The sequence below is a fragment of the Lutra lutra genome, chromosome 1 (assembly GCF_902655055.1).
Source record: "Lutra lutra chromosome 1, mLutLut1.2, whole genome shotgun sequence".
NCBI lineage: Eukaryota > Metazoa > Chordata > Mammalia > Carnivora > Mustelidae > Lutra > Lutra lutra.
This window is the reverse complement of record NC_062278.1, coordinates 190,212,052-190,233,898: the sequence shown is the minus strand read 5'-3', so window position 1 is coordinate 190,233,898 and position 21,847 is coordinate 190,212,052. Positions and strand designations below refer to the sequence as shown.

The window sequence follows — 21,847 nt, the reverse complement described above, 5'->3', positions numbered from 1 at the left end:
ACACTGCTGTTGCTTAAAAACCAAGACCAAACTTTATGTATGGGTTGACCTCAGGAGGTGGCCTTGCCAGATTTGCAACCTGTCCGAAGTCCAAGCAGTTTTCAAAGGGAAAGAGTTTCGTTAAACTTCAAGAGAATAAGCAGGTTCCTGTTCCTTAAAACCTGCTCAGCAAAAGACCCTTCTCATTTTATGAAATGCTCTTTCTTTGAATGTTGATTGAACGCAGAGCAAAACCTAGTGGGAGGAAAAATACCTGGTAGGATACTAAATAACTTCAGTTCTTATTTTCTTGAATAAAAGAGGGTGGTAAGCCCAGGTGTTTAGTTTCTCCCATTCAAAATAAAAACTCGGGAATCCTGCCTCTCCCTCACTGGATGCTACGTCCCTAGACTTACCTGCTTAAGAGCATCGTCAAGGGACAAGAAGGGGTATCTCCATCCTCTCTTAAAGAACCTGTATGGCATATGCTTTTTAAGTGGTTTAGAAGATCTTTGATCCGGAGCATTTCAGGTCTTTCAAGTTCAAGTATAGCATCAAAATCTTCCCCTTGGTCTTACAATCAATCCTATCAAAACTGTTCCTTGCTCTCTCCCCAGGTATCCTCCACTTTTTACTCCTCATCTCCAAGGAAATTTTCAAGGTCCCCTTTGTTTAAATCTCAACCCCTCGACTCCCTCCCGTTCTGGTCTTTGCTTTGAAATTAAGTATCTGAAGTAAAGCCCAAGGAGGACAAAAACTCCATTTACCCCTGACTATGACAGATTACAGATTTGAATATAGATTTTGGTAAGGCTTCAAAGCTGAGGAAAACTAGGCAGGCAGTTAATGAAGCAAGATAGACCACATACAATTGTATTTGGTGTGCCTGAAGGAGAAATTGGAGGCCCATATTCTAAACTAGCAAAGAGGTCTTGGTAGAACTAGAAGAGGCTTAATTCACTCAGCTCCAGTGGTACTGGGAAAACACACTGAGGTTTGGACGGGAACAACCACCACCAGCCCCCATGTCACCACTGCTCGCTTTTGAGGACGAAATGCTCAGGTTGGACCTGGTTGGATCAGAACATCAAAGACTTGGAGTAGAGCCTTGATTCCGCCAATATCCAGCAGTCGTCCCCCCACCACCACCCCTGACAGCAAACTTGGCTCTTGGGGCCAGTTGTCTGATTTCTGCCCCAAGAAGCTCTCTAGCTGCCTTCTTGCTTCCCCTGGCGACAGGCTGAAGACTTTCAGAGCCAGGAAATGTTCACGACTGATACATTCCCCCCACTCTCTTTCCCATGTGGGTGGAAATCTGTGTTTCTCCTCACTGCGGTCTTTATGAGGGTCTCGACTATAAAGAAGCACATGCAGCACCGGCCCATTTTTGGTGTGAATACACTAGCATAGAAAGAAAAAAATGGGATTTGGGATACCTTTCTCCCCCCTTATACCTTCCTGTATTGTCTACTTTTTATAATGCATCGTTAATGCTTGTTATAGTCAAGACAAAATTTAAAGCTATTTCTATTTTGAAAGAAACCCTGATAAGGAGAATTAATGGAGACTGTTACTTTCTCTTTTTTTATATATATTTTCTTAAGATTTTATTTTTAAGTGGTCTCTACCCCCCAACGTGGGGCTTGAACTCACAACCCCGAGACCAAGAGTTGCACGTGCCACCAACTGAGCCAGCCAGGCGTCCTTCTTTTATATATTTTGGTCATGTTTTGGTTTTGTTCTCCTCTCAGGAAAGGAGGAAAAGATAGTCTAAATACAGAAGCAAATAATTCAACAGGTGAAGAAGCTCTGAGTTCACCTAGAGAATTGTATCCCTCCATTCAAGTGCCCACCTAGGTTCCTCAAATGAGTAGCAAATGCCAGATTGTGGGGATTGGCCCATTGACACTAAATTCATTTCCAGGTAGCCAGTCGCCACCCCTGCAGCTTCAAGCTCCCCCTTGTTGAGATGACGCCCCCCAAAGCCTCCCCGGGACCCAGAAGGAGCCGCACTGCAGGGTTATCTGAGAGAACATCATACTCCTCTTTCCCGGGGTCACTCTGTTGTCCCTGCAAACCTAACTATAATCTCGGCCACTCACTCCCTCCTCCTGAACTGGAGAAAAATTTCTTACTGGCAGAGTTGCCCCACTGCCAGAATCACATAAAGGGCTGGACTTCCCCCCTAACCCCCCACAGAGAACGCACCTGTGCTTTTACCCACACGCCCACAAGATGCATGTGCTCGGATTCTGCCTGTCACATCACAGCTTCCCAAGACTGTTTGATGACTGTCCCACTGTAACACATCTCTGACACAGAGGACAGGGAAATCTCAGGTTTAACCAAAGATCCGGCTTTGCCATTACCCAAATATGCAAATGAAGTCTGCCAGAAATGGCTCGGGCCACTTTTCAAATTTGAACACCCTTTCTCACCTCCCAATAAATGACTCACTTCGGTCCAATTTAACACAAAAATGACAGAATGTGGAATGAGTTTGTAAAACTGTCTCTGAAATTGCATTTCTGCATCCCTTTTAAATGCCATCTAAACTTTGTTCTGAATTTGGAAAAGAAAAGTAAAGCAGCATCCTGAGAATATGCCCAAAAAATGATGCCACCACTAAAAGCTGTCACTAAACGACACATTCGAACCCACACTAATGGGCTAATGCACAACAATGTGGGAGCTGTTTGGATTTTTTCCCCTGATAAGATTTAACCTCACTCTGTGCTTCTTCCTAAGTTCAATTATGGAAATGACTTAATTTGAAGATGCATTCTATATTTAATATCTTGGTACTCTAAATTTTTTGAAGCTATGCTCTGTTTGCACAAGAGTTCAAAATATGCCTTTTGACTTTCCATGAGCATGCTAATTAGCTATGATGTTGTCTTTTATCTGATGAGAGCCTAGAACTCTCCAGGAGAAGTCAAGTTTATGTATCTTTCAATTAAAGACAACTGGTCCCCTTTACAGCAGCCTGGATGATCTCCCAGGGAAGACCTGGAGCATGATAATAAACTCACTTCTCAGCTAGTTATAGCCCAGGGTCGGAGCTGCTTCTGATGGGACTGTCTTTCTCCTCATTTCTCTAAGTGAGAAACAGGCCCAAAGAGAAATATCTGCAGTTTGAGATACATTTTCAAGTCTGTTATTCTACACATACTAGCGCTGTGCAAGCATCTGGCACCCAAATGACAGAACATCCAGACGAGGCCCCCTTATTAGGAACTACCAACATTACATTATTCACTCATCCAGTAAATACATACTCATCGCTTCCTATGAGCCAGATTCTTGTGGATACAGTGGATAAGAAAGAAAAAGATGGTACCTAAACTCTGAGAATTTATACTTATGTATTTAGATGTGTGTGTGTGTGTGTGTGTGATAGACAGTAATCAAATAATCTTAACAGTTTGATAACAACATATTGCATTGTCCTTTAGATAGGTGGTAGGGAGAAGCTTCTGGAAGAACAGCCCATTAAGGGAAGCAGCATGTGCTCAGTCTTCAAAGCAAAAATGAGTCTGGGCGGTCTGAAGAACAGAGAGAAGGCAGAGCGACACAGCAAGGGAGTAGGGTGACGTGAGATGAACTCAGAGACCAGATACCGCAAGGGTATCTACTTTCGAGTTTGGGACTCATTCTTAGCTCCGGGGAGATGAAATTCACTAATGGACGTCAAACAGAGATTGCCAGGAGCCAAGCGACTTCTAGAAAGTTCGGTCTGATTACTGAGGGGTGACTAGGTTGGTGTGGACAGGAGTAAAAGTAGGGCGCTGGTCAGGAGGCTACTGTGTGGTCCATGGGAGGGGCCCGAGGTGGTTTACACTAGGGAACAGCAGTGATGATGGGGAGGGACAAGTGACATCAAAGACTTTTTGGTGCAGATTCAATAGGCATTCCTGAATGACTGAGGGGAGGGTAGACAAGAGGAAAAGGAGGGGGAGGACCTCTTAGAAACATGGATTTCCACCTCCCAGCTCTCCAGCTCAAACAACTAGTTGGAAAGATGTGCCACATACTGAGATGGATATTTCCAATGTTAGCTCTTGTCACTATTCAGATCTTTGTGAAGGACAATTCTTACTTTTAAAGATCAGATCAGTTGACTAGGATGAAAGAAATGGGCTGAGTTTTCAAAACTCCATAAAAGTCCTTGGCCACACACTAGCCATAAACTTGTGTCATAAGACCTTTTAAAATGAAACTGTACCAATCTCCCAGCACAAATGATTTCTTAACTATTGACAGCCCAAGGAAATTGGGAAGATGCAGTGGTTTTTGCAAATGGAAATGGGGGGGAAATCAACTCATCAGTATTTCACAGAGTGATTTCAAAATGAAGGTCCTTATAAAGTGAGCTGAAAATATTTGCTCGGAAGAGCAAATGAATACAGACAGCACTTAGGAGCTTAAATGATGAAAATAATTCATGTGGCTTAAAAATGACAAATCGATCCATTTTAAAGCAAAATTATTTACAGTTCACTTATCTGCCAAGACTGAAGGCCACTGCAGTGATTTACATGGACAACAGGAAAAACTCCAAGTGCTGATAATATATTAGGCCAATGTCATTAAAGGTTGTGTGAAAATCAGGGACTCGATTCCAAACCAAAGCAGAGGATGGTCCTTGTCTCTTCCTTTCCTCATTTATGGATCTAAGTCAAATAATCTCTTCTAAAAGGGCAGAGAAGAGGAATTAATGGGAAGGAAAGGAAGGTACCGATGGATACGAAAACAAATTTTGGTTCACAAGGGATGTTTTAAAGAAATCTGATAAAAAGGCAAAATTTATTTTCTAGACTCCAAGGGGTTGAGGGTATGAGTCGCTGTAAGAAGTTGAGGGGCAAGGAGACTATAGAAACGATCCTAATTCTTCTTCCCTCTACCACTCTCTGCTTCTCTTGGGAGCCTGCGGGAGCTTTAATGACTTGTACTCTTGCCTCTTTGTGGGACAAGTGGCTCTGAGGTGTTATGACAACCAGGAGAGTCTGAGAAACAGGCAGGGTCCATGAAATTGGGTGATTCTGGCTGGGGTCACTTGCTAGGCATATTCCCTGAAGATCTCTCCCTCACATCTCTTAACAACTGGCTGTCAGCAGTGTCCTTAGGATCCCTTCCAGGGGAAAGGAATGGAGGACAATGGAAAAGAAACCTGACGCTACTGATCCCTTTCAGCTTGCTGCATTTGCTGCAAACAGTTCCGTGAAGAGGACAGGCTTCCTTGGTCTTTCCCATCTTTGGTGTCCCCTGTATGAAAACTTTACATGAGAAGTCTTTTAGTTAACTGGGAAAATTTTGTGTCTTTTATGGATATGGTATGCTTTCTTGGATCTGACAGTAACAGCTAAGTAGATATGGTTTCCTACATTGCTCAGGCTGCTGGGGGCCTTGGAAAAATTCCACAGTTCAATCACAGTATGTCAACCTTAATTAGAATAAAGAGCTGAGTGGTTTTCATTTCAATGTTTGTCCCTGGTTCTACATGATCTTTCTGCTTTTTATTTTTATTATTTATCATTTTTATTTTAAGTAGGAGCCACACCCAGCATGGAGCCCAATGTGGGGCTTGCACTCACAACCCTAAGATCAAGACCTGAGTTGAGATCGACAGTCGGATGTTTAACGGACTGAGGCACCCAGGCACCCCTCTCTGCTTTTTGATCTTTTGAAAGTTTCAGACTTTATGCCCCATGAAGCAGATCTGTATGGATCTGGCTGTTTATGTGGGTACTGTTTCTCTCTCCCCAGCTGCATGAAGGCAGGAATGTTTTCTGTCTTAGATCCTGTTGTATACAGACACGAGGTCTGGCATATAGAAGATACTCAATAAATACATGTTGCTGAAACAAGCGCATAAAAATTATGGTGATTTGAGACGATGATTCCTTTTTTTGAAAGAAGCAATCAAAACATCTTTTGTTTGTAAGCTGCTGAAGAAAGGCACCTGACCAACTTACTTATCATAGTATTTCCAGTGCCTCCTACCAAATCTGACACTAGATTCCTGATACTAACTGCTAACTAAATGGATGGACAGATGGATAGATGGGACAGATGAAGGAAGGCAGAAAGGGAAGGAATACTTCAAAAATGATGTAGTGAGAAAACAAAAGTGAAAACTGCCTTAAAATGCAGGGTTTGCTGTCTATTTAGAGTTTGAAATTCTTTTTTTGTCCCCCCCCCCCAGTTTCTTCTTCTTTTTTAGTAATCCCTTACACCCAACATGGGGCTCGAACTCACAACCCTGGGATCAGGAGTTGCATGCTCTACTGACTGAGACTGCCAGGTGCCCTTAGAGTTTTAAATTCTTACAAAACTCTCCTGTGTGATTCAGAACGAGAGTCTCAATTAGATAAGTTTCCAGCCAGGATGATTAAATTGGGCCTCAGAATCCGTTTCCTAGTGAGGTCTAAAACCTGATAGCAACTATTATTTTTATTTTTGTCTTATTTTTGTATCTGCCATTTGGCAGGAAAATTCCTAATGTTATGGCTGTCCAGGTATTAAATTAATAACATTTTATTAAGACACAGCCATTGTTCCCAGTGAGTATAGAATCCATAAACTCAACATTTAAACTAAATCTAAAAGAAGAAACTGCTTATGAAAAGTAAGCTGTAGAGGCTGCCCAGAAGGGGAAACAAGATCAAAAAGTCCCTTTGTTCTAATAAAAGCCCAACTACTTAATTATTGAAAACATTAAAAAAAAAAAGTATGAGGACAAGAAGGAGCTGTCAGTCACATGAGCAAGGCAACAATGTCAGGAGCCTCGAAGAGAAGAGAAGAAACATGGTCCCAGGTCAAGACAGTATATTCACAGAACTAATGGTAAATCTCAGCATATCACAACCTCAGGCACTGTCCGCGTGCATTCATTACGTAGCCTGCACAACTAACTCTATCTGCCGTTGTGTGACTGGCTGTCTGGGAACACGACATCCAGCTTTCCCAGGGACTCCCCCCAACCCCACCAGAGAAATCCCATCATCATCTGTCTCTCTGGCAGGACATCATCAAAATTCAAACTGGGGAAGGGAACCAGCTTTCAACCCACCTGTCCAGAGCTCCCACGGATCACAGATGTTAGCAACGCTCAACCGCCAACAACGGACCTTGGCTCAGAGTTCCGAATTCTGTATGGCAGCTGCCCGGGTGTGCCAGCAATGCTGTGAAAACCATCATCCCCGTCCTGGCACAGAAATCGGGTAAGGACAAGCCCCAGGCTGGGGGCTTGTTCTTCTCGAACCCAGCAACACACCACCAGTCTCTTAGCTTGTGGTAATTAAGAGCCAGCAGACTGTGGGCAAAGCCGTTAAGAACGCTTTTTTCCTAGGAATGCAGCCGGAGTAATTGGCTTGCTACTTGCTAATGACACGGCTTCTACAAAAATAAACTGTCACAGGGAATTCTCTTAACTGACTTGGTGAATATAGGCTCTATACCTGTTTGATATTCCTTCGAGTTCAGCAGTGAATCCCCAAACACTTTGGGGAAGAAACGATGCAGAAGAAATCCTTTGGCCAAGGAAGTTTAAACAGGATGCAAACCCGAAAAGAACCCCTTGGTACTTGATGTCGTGCTCCCTGTGCAAAACTCATACTCCACCCTCCCCCCCACCCCCCGCCCCATGCTCCTTGTTAAGACTCCATTCCCGTTGGGTGTATAAAAGAAGTCTGTGCATCACACGGCATGCTTGAGGGCGTGGGAGAAAAAAGGCTGGCTAACTGAAGCGCCTGTGACAGATCTTCCAGATCTGCTTCTTTTCTGAAGGCTGAATAGGCTTCTATGACCGAGGACACACATATGCCGTGTGTGTGCCTGTACACACACACACACACACACAGAGGCATCTCTGTGGTTCCGATGTCGACACCTACCAGCACTTTTCAGCTGAAACATTAACGCGAACTGACAAGGATAGCAGCCCTAGAGTCACATGTTCCGGTCGCCACAGCCCTGTGCCACTGGAATCCCATCAATTATTGCAGGTTTTTCTCTTTGGACAACTTAGGAACGGAGTTTAAGAATGCAGGAAACTCCCTCTCTCATCTCCTTAATAAACTTCTGCCTCTCGCCACCAGGCTTGCAGACAGGTGGAAAGAATCCCGCTGCAGCCCCAGTGAGCTGCAAAGTTTTAAAGGTTCTCCTTCCCCGGATGGCAGAAAGCTGCACATTTTCCCTCTCCCCAATAGCCCAAGCCCCGTGAGAGTACCCTCTCTCTGTCCTAATGTTAATGAATGGGGGAAGCTTCTTTCTCCCGGATCAATTTCACAGGCATTGTAGTTCCAGATTTTGAGTTTTGAAGTAGCATTTTTAATTTGTTGTCAGTGCTCTGGGAGCAGAAGCTCACACCACCAAGCAAAACACCACAGCCTCTAAGCTATTAGCTAATATGTCAACTAGGTAATGCATCTTCAGGGAAACCAGATTAGAAAGGACAGCAAAACATTGATTTTTTTTTTTTTTTAAATCCTATACCTGCAGCATAATGCTGCTAAAGCTAACAAAACAACAAAGGACATTTCGACAGCAAGGAAATGTCTTATTCTCAGTGCTGGGGCAGTGAACGTTGTTCCATGTGAGCATGGATATATATATACAGGGCAGGGCAATTCTTCTTTAAACCTGCAGCCTTTTTAATTTTGTAAATAATTCATCGTCCAATGCATAAGAAAGCTCAGGGAGAGAATCTGCCCATGTGAAGGGATGGAAACACCAGTTAAGAGCAACCCTACTCAGGAAGCAGGTGGAGCTTTCCCCAACCCCCCTCCCAGAGGAAACAATAGCATTTGTATCAAGTTAAAATACCGGAGAAACTCATCCATTTGCAAGAGAGTTGTAATGCATTTATACAGAGAGGATTCCAAACATGCATTCTTTAACCTGGCTTCTGCAGCATGCCCACAAATCACTAGACAGTTAAAAGATAAACCCAATACCGTCTCTATCAAAAGGACCCCCAGAACTTAATAAAATGAGTCCAGGCTACTGTCTCCCTCACCTATTCTAAAACACGTTTCGTGAAGTCAAGCCAGACAGCGACCCTTCCCACCACCAGCCCCACCGCCCCTCCCACCCCCCAACAAGAACCAAGTAACTGATAAGTCCTTACCGACTTTGGGCTCTTCTTGGGAACTGGCAACCCTGGAAAAAATGCAACAAGGAGGGTAGAGGGGAAGAAATCATTAGCATATAAATGTTACCTTTTCCTTAAAAAACAATCCCCAGGTGTTTCATGGCAACCTAGCCATCTGCGGAGTTATGTCAGATTTCTCCCCAGCATCGGAGTTACCAGGCTGTTCATATCGAATCAAAGCAGAGGGAGGAGGAGAGCGAGAGGCAGGAGATCTATCTGCATTAGCTATGCTGGCTTGTACTGCAGCAGCCTGGAGGCTGGGAAAAGAAATTCACAGACCTCAGCGGCCTGGGAAATTGAACACTTGGACAGAATCTCAAATGCTCTTCTGGATTAAGAGAGACTTAACTTACAATTAAGTCCAGGATATTTCCTTTCCACACGATCCACTTGTCAATCGAAGCGGACCAATCAGGACAGAGGAAGGGGTGTATATTTAGTTGCAGAGGAGTACATGGTTAAAATTAAATTTTTCTTTCCTTTTTTTTTTTGGATCATTTCTTTCCCTTTTTCCCCCCTCTGCTTTTCAGGAGAGGAAATGCCTTCTTTATTTGGATGAGTCGAACACCAAAAACAAAAAAGGATGCTCTTTTGCCAGCAGAGAACACAAATTCAACTTGGTGTAGGACCCCCTCCAGATCATGGGCACACCTCTCCGTGCATGTCAGTCACCCAAGCACACTCCTATTTAGCTTGGAAAGGAAGCTAGCTGGTGTCAGACCCTTAAGGGGAAAGGAGATTGTTGGGGAGTGAATGAGAAATTTCATGGAGCTGCGAGAAGATGAGAAAGGCAGAGAATAAGGTATTCACTGATCCTTGCTGGCTCTTCTGGAACCCTATCCTCCGTGGGAGGGGAAGAGCTGGAAGGGGCTGGTGATTGGCCTCACACTTCTAGAAAAGTCAGCAGCGATTAGGAGCAGACATATGGGAAATCTGCCAACTGGGGAGTGCAGCAAAAGAGGGCTAGAAAGGAAAATAAAAGCATATAATGGTGTTTCAAAGGTAATCATTTCTGCAAGCTGCCCTCTCATTTTTAATTTATTTTTTATTTTGGGTTTGAGCGAGGGTTTGAATGCAAAATACGGATTCCATCTGGACTGGGCACCAAAGATATACTTGGGATCTGAGGATTTTGCACTGGCAACTTCAACCTTTTTTAGAAAATGATCCCTCTGTAGTGTGATGATTTCCATGCTTTGGGAAGTGACTTGTCAAACCGTGAGCTGTGCTAAGTTCAGCACAAGTAACACGAGGCAAGGGAAGTGGGTGAGTAGGAGGAAGCCATCAGGGGAGCACTGCTAATGTGCCCACTGCAAGGGAGGCATGACTGGCCATGGATTACTCGTCCCCAAAGGCACTGCGGAAACTCTTCTGGCAAGGCTCATCACATCATCAAAACGAGGTCACCACGGTCTCGCCAAGTGGTTCTCAGACTTCTGAAGACATACAGAGAACTTGAAGAACTGTTATAAAGGCAAAATCCCGGGCCCCACCCTGAGGAGGGCCCAGGAGTCTGCAGTATAAACGCTATCTTCTAGGACATTCTGACAGGTCTGAGGACCAGATCCAAGGAGACTACTACATTTTCAAGTTGGGCGAACTCAGACAGGCAGCCGGCAGTGGGTTGCCTCAGTTTATAAAATGGAGAGAGTCAGGCTCATGTCACAGGATTAGGACAATCTGGACAAGGAGGACAACACATGTGAAAGCCTCATACCTGGCACAGAGTAGGCCCCTGAAATGTCAACCATGACACCTTACCTTGTGAATTTACACCGTTTGGAAAGGAAGGGGTTACAGTCACCTTCCTCTAACTAGAGAAAGTCATTTGCCCAACATGCTAACATACGGAAACCATAGGAGGGGAAATACTTTACCTGTGGAGGAGAGTAAGTGTTAAGCAATTTGGTTGTGTCATTATTCTTCAAAAATTATTAGGCGCTTTTATGTGTTCATTAATGTGATTCCCTTAGGGAATTTTATTATTTAGTGTCGGTCACTGGACAGACTTCAAAATTGTATACTATTACGTCTTTGAATTCAGATGTTTTTCTAATCCAGACTGACCTCCTAGCTGACTGGAAGAAGCACCATCTCACTGTAGTTAGCTTTTACCAGACTTGCCTTCACCCAGGATCCCAGTGACCCTCTATAAAAATGTGTCCGGAATATCCAACTAGGTAGGAGTCAGGGAAAATGGCTTTGATCTATATTCTGCTTATCATGTACAAAATTGACCATCTTAGGGGTGCCTAGATGGCATAGTCAGTTAAGGGTCAGACTCTTGGCTTCAGCTCAGGGAGTGATTTCAGGGTCATGAGATCGAGCCCCGCATCAGGCTCATGTTCAGGTGTCCTAGGGATTCTCTTCCTCTCCCTCTGTCCTTCCCCCCTTCTCTCTCTCTCTCTCTCTCTCTCTCTCTCTCTCTCTCAATGAATAAATAAATCTTTGTCCCTGTCTCTTAACATTTCATTTATAAAATAAAGGTCCTTGTCTTTGTCCATCAGAGAGAAGCACTTGCCTGCTGAAAGGTGTAGACACAAGGATGCTCACTGCACACCGCTGGTATAAAGGAAAGCTGGAAAGGACTAGAGGCTCCGAACAAACTGAGCAACATGGAACCCGTAAGGCAGTCTGCAGAGGTTAAAAGGCATGGGCTCTCTCTACATGTAACACGGACGGTCTCCAAAACACAATGCGGAGCGCAGGCAGCCTGCTGCAGGTGGAGACAGGTGTTAAATACATGCAAACATGTGCACAAGCTCCGCTCCTCATGACCGTCCACACCAAACTGATGAGCCGGCAAGGAGGGGCAGCGATGGGAGGGGCCGGTTTAAGCAGATGTGGCCTTTATCTATAAGTCTTTATCAAGAATACCATATCTATGGGCGCCTGGGTAGCTCAGTGGGTTAAAGCCTCTACCTTCGGCTCAGGTCATGATCTCAGGGTCCTGGGATCGAGCCCCGCGTCGGGCTCTCTGCTCTGCAGGGAGCCTGCTTCCTCCTCTCTCTCTGCCTGCCTCTCTGCCTACTTGTGATCTCTGTCAAATAGATAAATAAAATCTTAAAAAAAAAAAGAATACCAAATTTTATCTTGCTGAGGCAAGAAAACAGCTAGCTAGAAGTAAACATGAACTCATGAGTGGCCCCTCCATTAATGGCACAAAACCAACCAGTCCATAGCACCCTGGGATGACAGCTACAGTGGCTTTCTCGGAGGAAGCAGTTCATACAACATTCCAAAAGATCCTGAATCAACAGACACCGCAAGCTGTATTTTAGAACAAACAAGAAAAACTTCTTTTAATTTAAAGAGCAATTTGTTCCACTTTGCTACCTTCTTTTTAAAAAGCCAGCCCTTTTATGGGAGCCAAAACTGGCCACAAATTAGTATTCAGAATGTCAAAACTTGAGAGCCTCTACTTGAGTGCTTTTTAAAAGAGAAATCAAGGATCTGCTTTAAGTCCACACAGTCATTAAATCTTAAAATCTAATGAATATGAATGCTGGAACAAAGCCCCTGATTACGTATTTTAGCCCAAACCACTCAGATGGTTTGAAAACAGCTGGGAGACCTAATGGAAAATATTCAGAAAAGGTCACCATGCAGCAGAATTTTCCAAGACCCGACATTGGATGGGTGACACAAAGCAGCAGGATCCCACACTTGCCAGCAAGACAGTGGTTTTCCCAGGACAAATTACACTTTGTGCCTCCAGGGGTGGCAGGAAGCTTGTGTTGTATATGTTGTGTCACATACTACAGACAAAGCTCAGATGAAGAGACAGCGCCTGTCTTCATGGGCTCTCCTGTTTCCTTCAGAGAAAGGAAGGGCAATTTCGAGAAGAGGCAGAAGAAAAAGTCTATGGATGGTACCGTCTGCTCTTTGAGTCTAGAAGGTAGCAAATGCTATTTCAAAGGGGTCCCAGAAAACTTTACAGTTCAAAGGTGAGTCTAAGTGTGATTTATAGAAGTGAGAAATGTTGGGACCTGAATTTCCCAAGTCCCCTATGAAAAAGATATCCTTTTGGAGAAAACAAATGGCAAAGACTATGCTAGGAACTAGAATCTGACCAAGTAACAGGAAGAGAACTCTTTCCTTCTAAATATCAAAACCATAAACTATGCTACTGAACATGTTCTCCTAGAACTAAATGGTGAGTGTTACTCTTGGTGAAATTTTATAATGGTTGTCTGCAATAATTTATGTGAAAAAAGTAAAAATAGACTATATATGCATTCAGAAACAAAGACTGGAAGGTTACATGTCAAAACAGTGCGTTCTTTGGCTCACGGGATCATGGATGGTTTTATTACCTATTTTAGTAACTTCTATAAGAAGAAAAGCTTTATTTATTTATGAACACACACACAGACACCAATAGATACCACAATAAAGAAAAGCATATACTGCCTTTTTATGTAGGATGAATATAGTAAAATGCAGAACATTTTACCGTACTTTTAAATCTCAAGAGCCATCACTTACCTCTACATCCTCCAAGAAGTGATAACTTCCCCCCCAAATGAATGTATACGTATGGCTTCTTTAAGTACCACTGTTGAGATTAAGACTTGCGTTTGTTTATAGGCTGACTCAAGGGACACAGGGAAGAAAGACATCGATAGCTCAACTGTGTTACCAGGAGAAGCCAAACAGAACAAACCTGAGTTGTAGGAAAGAGATCAGGCTTCTTTGGACCTAACTTCCTCCAGATTAAAGCAAGTGAAAATGTCAACCAGCCTTACCAACTGAAGGAATGAAGAGAAATCACGCAAAAGATTTTCCAGGGGTGAGGTCTAACGTCACCGCCATAAGTGAAGTGGAACTACAAGTCATAAAAATGTACTGTGCCGTCAATTCACATTTTTTTCTTTGTGATATTCATTCCGCTTTGTACTTGATCTCTAGATTTAAGCATTTGAATAGAATCATGTTAGCTTCTTCTTTAGCATTCCAATACACACTATGTCACTAATCCACATATCATTGAACACATGAAATTCCTTAGAAGTTTGCATTGCAAAATGTTTGATTGAAAGCCACACTGGTGTTGAATTAGGTAATGCAACGTTCAAGGAGCTGGGAACTGTTATCTATATTGAGAGAGAGAGACTGACAGATTCACGGATTTAAGCAATCAGGTAGTTAATTCATGGAGACCACTGAAAGCCATGGAAAGAAGACTAAGAACTTGGTCTGGGGCTACTCATAGATTCCAAACAGAATAAAACTACTCCTGAGCACATGTGCATCTCAGACCCCACTAACTTTCTTTCTTATTCTAAAATACATCAATACATAATCCTAAATGCTGGACTTGAAAACTACAGCTGATTTTAACCCAATAAACTCATCATCAAGAGTTTGTATTCAGGAAATAGAGAGAAAAAGATTTATCTAAAAAGATGTTCAACACAGTATTCTTTAAAGAAGATAAAAATTGGAAACAATTTTTTTGGAACAATTTTGGAAACAAAAATCTGAACTAAGAACAGAGGACCACCAAACATATTGCTATAGCAACAAGATGAAAAATTCTGAATCCATTAAAATAGGCAGTGATGGACATAAGACGTGCAAAGCAGGACAGAACTTTGTACATAGGATATAAGGTCATGGGGTGCCTGGGTGGCTCAGTCCTTGGGCATCTGCCTTCAGCTTGGGTCATGATCCCGGGGTCCTGGGATCGAGTCCTGCATCAGGCTCCCTGCTCGGTGGGGAGGCCTGCTTCTCCCTCTCCCATTCCCCCTGCTTGTGTTCCCTCTCTCAAAGTCTCTCTCTGTCGAATAAATAAATAAAATCTTTAAAAAATATAGAAAAAAAGAATATAAGCTCATTGTTTAAAATAGGTATATGTGGAACACCTGGGTCGCTCAGTGGGTTAAGCCACTGCCTTTGGCTCAGGTCATGATCCCAGGGTCTTAGGATCGAGTCCTGCTTGGGGCTCCTTGCTTGGCAGGGAGCCTGCTTCTCTCTCTGCCTCTGCCTGCCTCTCTTGCCTGCTTGTGTGCTCTCTCTCTTTCTCTCTGACAAATAAATAAATAAAATCTTAAAAAAAAAGGTATACGTATATATTGCACACATACATCACACACCCAAAGACTTAAAGAACATGTATTAAAATAGTCTTTCTGAATGCTAGGATTAATATGTGATTCATATTCTTATTCTCAGTCTTTCCCAAGTTTTCCAGATTTTACATACAAGTACAATTATAAACAGAGAAGCATTACTCAGTGTGCTTGGACAATGGTAAGTATTTATTAGTTTTAGTGCAGTGCTAGATTAAAAAAATAACAGGAATTTGTTCTAGCTCTCTTTTGGCTCAATGACTACCATTTCTACTTGAGTGTCTGTGCTATAAATCCTGGGCCATGGCCTTGATTGAAAATAGGATAAAAAAAGCTGTTAGAGCCTCTCTCAAGCAAAGAGGAACAGAAGTAAACAATTTCGCATATAATTTCAAGCAGTCTCTGAAACCTTAACCAGTAACCCTACAAAGCCAATTCTACCGAGTTCTATGACCATCAGATTAAATCATCTTGTCCAAGCATATGGCTATGGTGTTAGATACAACTCCTGGGGTGAGGCTGACTTCTGCTGTTTGGGTCTCTAATAAGGACAGAGCGTATAAAATACCTTATCAGCAAACAGAGAGGGTAATGAGAAAGATCAAGAAGAAAGAGAAAAGTTTTATTGCTTGCTTCTCCTTCCTTCTTGGGAAGATTTAAAGGGCACGTCTAAAAATTTTTTGAGGAGGGACACTGCATTAAAGAACTTTGCAGAACACTGGTATCTACCAGCAAAATGTTGCCGCATAAAGGGATAACACACCCAGCAGGGTAATGCTTTTATAGGCGGGGAGGGAGAAGGGGACAGTACGAGGATGGATCAAAATACTAAGAGATACATGAGGTACAGATGAAGGGGTGCAGGAAGGTGTAAGGTTCCCTTGGCCATGCAGAAGTGATGATTACTTCACTGCAAACCAGTGACTCGACACAACAAACATTAATCGCCAGTATCCCTTCTTACAAAAGCCACCCACGGGGTGCCTGGGTGGCTCAGTCTGTTCAGCATCTGCCTGTGTCTCAGGTCATGAGCCCGGGTTTCTGGGATTGAGCCCCACATCGGGCTCCCCACTGAGTGGGGAGCCTGCTTCTCCCTCTCTCTCTTCCCCTCCCACTTGTGCATGCAGGCATTCTCTCTCTCTCAAATAAATAAAATCTTAAAAAAAAAAAAAAAGCCACCCACATCATCTCTACCAATTTTTTGTTTGGTTGTTTAATACCAAACATGTAAACCATGATTAAATTTAAACTGCACTTCCCGACTGATAAAATGCTAAGGACGGTCCAGAAGACTGAAAAAGGGTAGAAGACTCAGCCCTAACTTTTTCCATTGGGGACTGGAAGGAAATTAAGGAAAGTTCACTCCCTCATTTCACCAAACTGTACTGAAGTCCTGCTATGTGCCAAGAGCTGGCATGAATTAAAGCAATGAGTAAGATCTACAAGGTCCTATTTTCACAGGGCTCACATTCTGTGGGAAAACAGAGAATATACAACTTAGCAAATACTTTCAGAGGAATAGCTTCAGTGAAGAAAACCAAAGCAGGAATGTGAAATAGGCTGTGCCTGGGATGCATGGCTAGTTTACCCTTAGGTGGTGGGGGGGGATGTCAAGCTCCTCTTTCTTGAAGAGCCAGTATTTGAGCTAAGACCTGAATCATATGAAGGAACCATCCGTGTGACTACTCACCCATACAAGATTTATTGAGCTCTGCCATATGCCTACCGAAGCACGGCTGAAGAGATAAAGGTAAATCAGACTTGGCCCTGACCTGGACGAGTTCATAGACTGTCTTACAAAAAAAAAAAAAAAAAAAAAAAAAAAAGGCGCGACAGTGATAATTGAGTGTGGTCAGTGCTAAGCGCCGTGCCAGAAAGAAGTATGATCGCTCTGGGGAGCATGAGCAAAGAAAGCTAATCCGATGTGAAGAAGTAGGTGGAGGGGATGAGCCCTGAAGGAGGGCTGGCGTTTAATCACAGGGTCAGGAGGTGGACGGCAATATGCGATGATGGATGCTTGATTGCAAAATGATGATGAGCTTTTTCAAAGTTCTTTTTAAAACAACAACAACAACAACAACAAAAAAAACCTAAATCAGTGCGCCAGTTTAACCTCAAGGCCAAGTTTCAACTAGAGTACCTTCTCATGGAAGGACCTTGCAAATGCCGTGTATCATAAAATTGAATCCATAAAACAAAAATTTTAAAAATGGTTCTAGTGTAGAGATGCTTGCTTTTTATCTTCTTCTTCCTCGGGTCCAATCCCATGCTCAATGCTGCGGTATCATATCTCAAGGCAAATGTGATACTTACTGCCAAGAACAAGAGCATCGCACCCAATGTCTCCAAAAAGATGAAGACGTTCTCTCCTTTGGTGACCTAAGAATGGCCGTCATGAAATATTGGCCATCATATATTTTTTTAATATTTTATTTATTTATTTAACAGAGCGAGAGAGCGATCACAAGTAGGCAGAGAGGCAGGCAGAGAGAGAGAGAGAGAGAGGAAAGCAGGCTCCCTGCTGAGCAGAGAGCCCGATGTGGGGCTCGATCCCAGGACCCTGGAATCATGACCTGATCCGAAGGCAGAGGTTTAACCCATTGAACCACCCAGGCGCCTCTGGCCATCATAATTTAGAGAGATGGTTGGACCCCAGATCCATGGAACAAGTAGCTCCTGAGGTGTGTCAGGTGAGAAGAACATAGTTCCACAACTTTATGGGGACAGAGAAGTCAGCTTCAATTACACAGTATGTACGGTCTAATAAATATGTACCAAAGAGAAAATAAATGGCTTGCAAGTCTGCCGGCTGCTAATAGTTTACAGGGCCTTTTGCCTCAAAGTCATAAGCCTTGAACAGGCACAGGTGAGGAGAGACCCAAAGTCATTAATACTTTGGAGCCACTCACAAGTACTGTCATAGTGCAATTCCTGAGAGATAAATGGTCACTTCAGAAACGGTGTCCACAAAACTGCACGGATAGTGCTGTTGTTGTTCTCTCCCCAAAATACCACAAAGGGTCAAAAACTTGGTTTCTCTTCTCATTTGTGTATTTTAAAAAGGCCGTGGGGGGCAGAGTCTGTAGAAGCTAGAGCTGAGAGTAGAGTGAACTAACAAGAACTGAGAGCTTGCCTTGGCTGATGTAAACTCATTATTCTCAACTGCTGTCTGCGTTAAGTACTAATATCATCCCAAGTTTACAGATGAGAAAACTGGGGCACTGACGATTCAGTAATATGGCCATGGTCAGCTGAGAGGAGACCTGGTGTAATGCCAAGACTGTGCTTTTTAACGTTGGACTACATAGCCTCATTCAGAGGTGCTTAATCCATTTGGGATCGCATCCCATTATGAAAGGATATATACACATAAAAAAACATTCATAAAAATTTTGCCTGCAGCTTCAGGGATATATGGATAACATCCTGCAGGTCAACAGGTCAAGGTATCTTGAACCCATAACTGTGATGTGGGTTTAGGAACAGAATTCCCTTTCTAGAGATAGCATCGGAGTCTAGGCACAGCCAATCAGGTTCTTAACATGGTCTCTGATTTTTTTCAAGGTTTTATTTATTCATTTGACAGAGAGGAAACACCGGCAGGGGGAGTGGGAGAGGGAGAAGCAGCTTCCTGCCAAGCAGGGAGTCTAATGCAGGGCTCAATCCCAGGACCCTGGGATCATGACCTGAGCCAAAGGCAGATACTTAATGACTGACCCACCCCGGTGCCCCTGGTTTCTGATATTTTACCCCAAGTCACAGTACCTAAATCATTAATCAATCAGGGCTATGCATACTAAAAATATAACAAGATGGGTCTCCAAATTGGGGGCAATGAAGCAAGTCTTCAGAGCTACACAACTAGCAGGCTGGCTGATGGCCAAGCCCGATGAAGTACGGTTTCCAAAGCAGGCAGGCAGCTTTTCTACCTTGCATATGTATTCCAACACTATGTAATAACACGACTTTTTTAAAAAATGGGGTGCAGGAAAAAGATGGAGTGAGTAGAGTGAGTTATGGCGTCTTCTTTCCAGAAGGGGAAAGAAAAAGAACTTGTCAACTGAAAAAGACCACTAATTTGTCATGATGTACCATGAGGCCAATCTTTCTTCGCCAGAGAATATTCCTATCCAGGTCTACTTTGTTAGGGGTGGAATTAAGTCAGTTTCTCAAGTGGCTCCAGGGAAGCTCTCTCACTCCATGTTGGTTGGAAATATTTGTCCTTTGGGTGTTTAGGTGTATGGTCTTATCTTAGTCTAGAAAATGCCTCTACCTCTGAGGTAGACTCTCTGTCTGCCAGGCTGAGAGCTTGACTTTCCTAACACCAGGATTTCAAGTCTGAATGGCTCTTTGCGTTCGTGCTTAAGGGTTGGCCCTGTTACCCATCCCCCTTATTCCCCTTGATCACTGAGGTCTCCTTGAGATAGGTGATGCTACTTGTAGCCCTGAAGTTCCAAGGCAGTTCCTATAAGGCTCCAAGTTTCACTTTTAGCTGCTAAGGATGTGTAGGGAGGATTATGAAAGAATAGCTCAAAATAGTTCATTGAAAGAAAAAACCAATAAGGATTCCTTTTCTGGGTTGGACAAACAGGATGCTGGGTAGGCCCTTATTTTAAGGCCACTGGCCCCGAAGGGAAACCTATCACTGTAATTGGTGCTGAGAAGTTTCTAGGTTAAAAAAAAAAAAAAAATACATGCCAGGATCCTTTTCTACAGGGTTACTGACTTTTAGGATGATTTTTATCCTGGCTGCTTTATTTTTAGCCATGTAAGTTAGGCAGAGGACCAACAAAGAGATCCAGGAGAGTCTCTTGAATTGTTTTAACCTAATAGGACAGTAAACCCCTGAAATTTAAGACTCTTTTGGAGGCTTCTCTTTCCTACGCAATAGGTTTCCAAAATGTATCCTGAACCCATTCATGTCCGTCCATCTCCGCTGCGACCCCTTTCCTTGCTAGATGACCATTAAGAACCTAAGAATTGGTATCTGCTTTATTCTTCATCCGCTTTAATCTATTATCCACACAGAGCCAGAAACATCTTTCCAAAGCATAAATCAGATTATATGGACTGCAGGATACACGTTTCTGTGGCTTCCCAACACAGTTTCATTGAAGTATAAGCTCTTTTCTGTGTCCCACGAGGCGTTCCTCGATCTCCGCCTGCCTGCCCCTGTGATTTCATTCCCTAGGACTCTTCCCCTTGCCCATGCTCCAGCCTGGCACTCTCCACTTCTGGACTAATTCCTTCCATTACTCTGAACGTCTTCACTGGCTGTGCCCTCTGCCTGGTACACTGTCCCTGCAGACTTCCATGGGTGGCTTCTTGTCACTCAGGGCTCTTGTCCAAGGGCACTACTCCTGAGAAGACATTCAGGGAACCATGCCATCAGCAGATCCAAAGTGAGCCGCCTTCTTCTTTTTTTTAAGAGTTTATTTTTAAGCAATCTCTATACCTGCCACGGGGCTCGAACTCACAACCCCGAGATCAAGGGTTGCATGCTCTATGGATAGAGCCAGCCAGGTGCCCCTTGAGGTGAGCCTTCTTCTTTTCTTTTTTTTTTTTTTTAATTTTTAAGACTTTATTTATTGACAGAAAGAGAGATCACAAGTAGGCAGGGCAGAAAGGCAGGCAGAGAGAGAGGGGGAAGCAGGCTCCCTGCTGAGCAGAGAACCTGATGTCGGGCTTGATCTCAGGACCCTGAGATCATGACCTGAGCCGAAGGCAGAGGCTTAAACCACAGAGCCGCCCAGGCGCCCTCGAGGTGAGTCTTCTTATCACACTTTACTCACACAGCCCAGTTTCTTGGGTTTTCACAGACCCTGTGGTTCTCTCAGATTATTCTGTTTACTTGTCTATTGTCTATATTGCTCATCATTGTAATTTACTTACTTACTGTCTCCATTTCATGGACCAGGTCTATCTGACTATAGGGCTGGAGTCCAGCCCTAAAACAGTACCCGGTCCCCAGGTGGGCAAATACCTCCTGGATGAACGTGTGACTGTGCACAGCTCACAAAATGCATTTGTATCTTGCGGGCAGCAGGAAGGGCTGATGAGGCAAAGGGGCGGGGCAGCTCGGTCTTCCCTTGGATCGTGTCATTGCTGCTGTGACTGCTTAACAGCTCTTGCTCCTTGGGCAGCTCCTTGATTGACTGCTGAGCTGCCAGACCCTGCTCAACGCATGGCTGCCTCCCTGCGCGCGGAGAGCGAGGTCCTGCTTGTGCCCCTTGTGTTCTAAATTCCCATCACAACGGATGGCTCTGGTCTCAGAATTAACTGCAGACTCTCAAAGAAACCTCAGACCCCACAGCTCTCAGCTCCAGCAAATGGATCTGTTCTCAGGAACTCTTCCAATCTCAGTAATTCTTCAGTTAAGGGTACCTTCACATCCTTCCTTAGAAAAGCAACTTTTATGCCAACACTGGGTTAAAAGACGCCAGATGCCTTCCCCTTCCCCACAAAAAGGAATATTTCAGGTCCTTTCCTTCAGCTAAATGCATGAAACTTTTGAGCAGTTTTAACAGACTTAGTGATGTGACAATCAATCTTTTCTTTTTTTTTTTAATTTATTTGACAGACAGAGATCACAAGTAGGCAGAGAGGCAGGCAGAGAGAGAGGGGAGGAAGCAGGCTCCCT

At 43.6% G+C, this 21,847-nt stretch overlaps 1 protein-coding gene across 19 annotated transcripts in view; it reads right to left on the bottom strand.

Annotated features, from left to right (window-relative positions):
- Nucleotides 1–21,847, bottom strand: part of MAGI1 (membrane associated guanylate kinase, WW and PDZ domain containing 1) — a 644,617-nt gene that overhangs the window by 36,427 nt on the left and 586,343 nt on the right. For all 19 annotated transcript variants that reach the window (XM_047747236.1, XM_047747238.1, XM_047747240.1 and 16 more), the window contains one exon: nt 9,110–9,141. In XM_047747236.1, the coding sequence (XP_047603192.1) occupies nt 9,110–9,141 (32 nt within the window). The remainder of the gene's footprint in view (nt 1–9,109; nt 9,142–21,847) is intronic.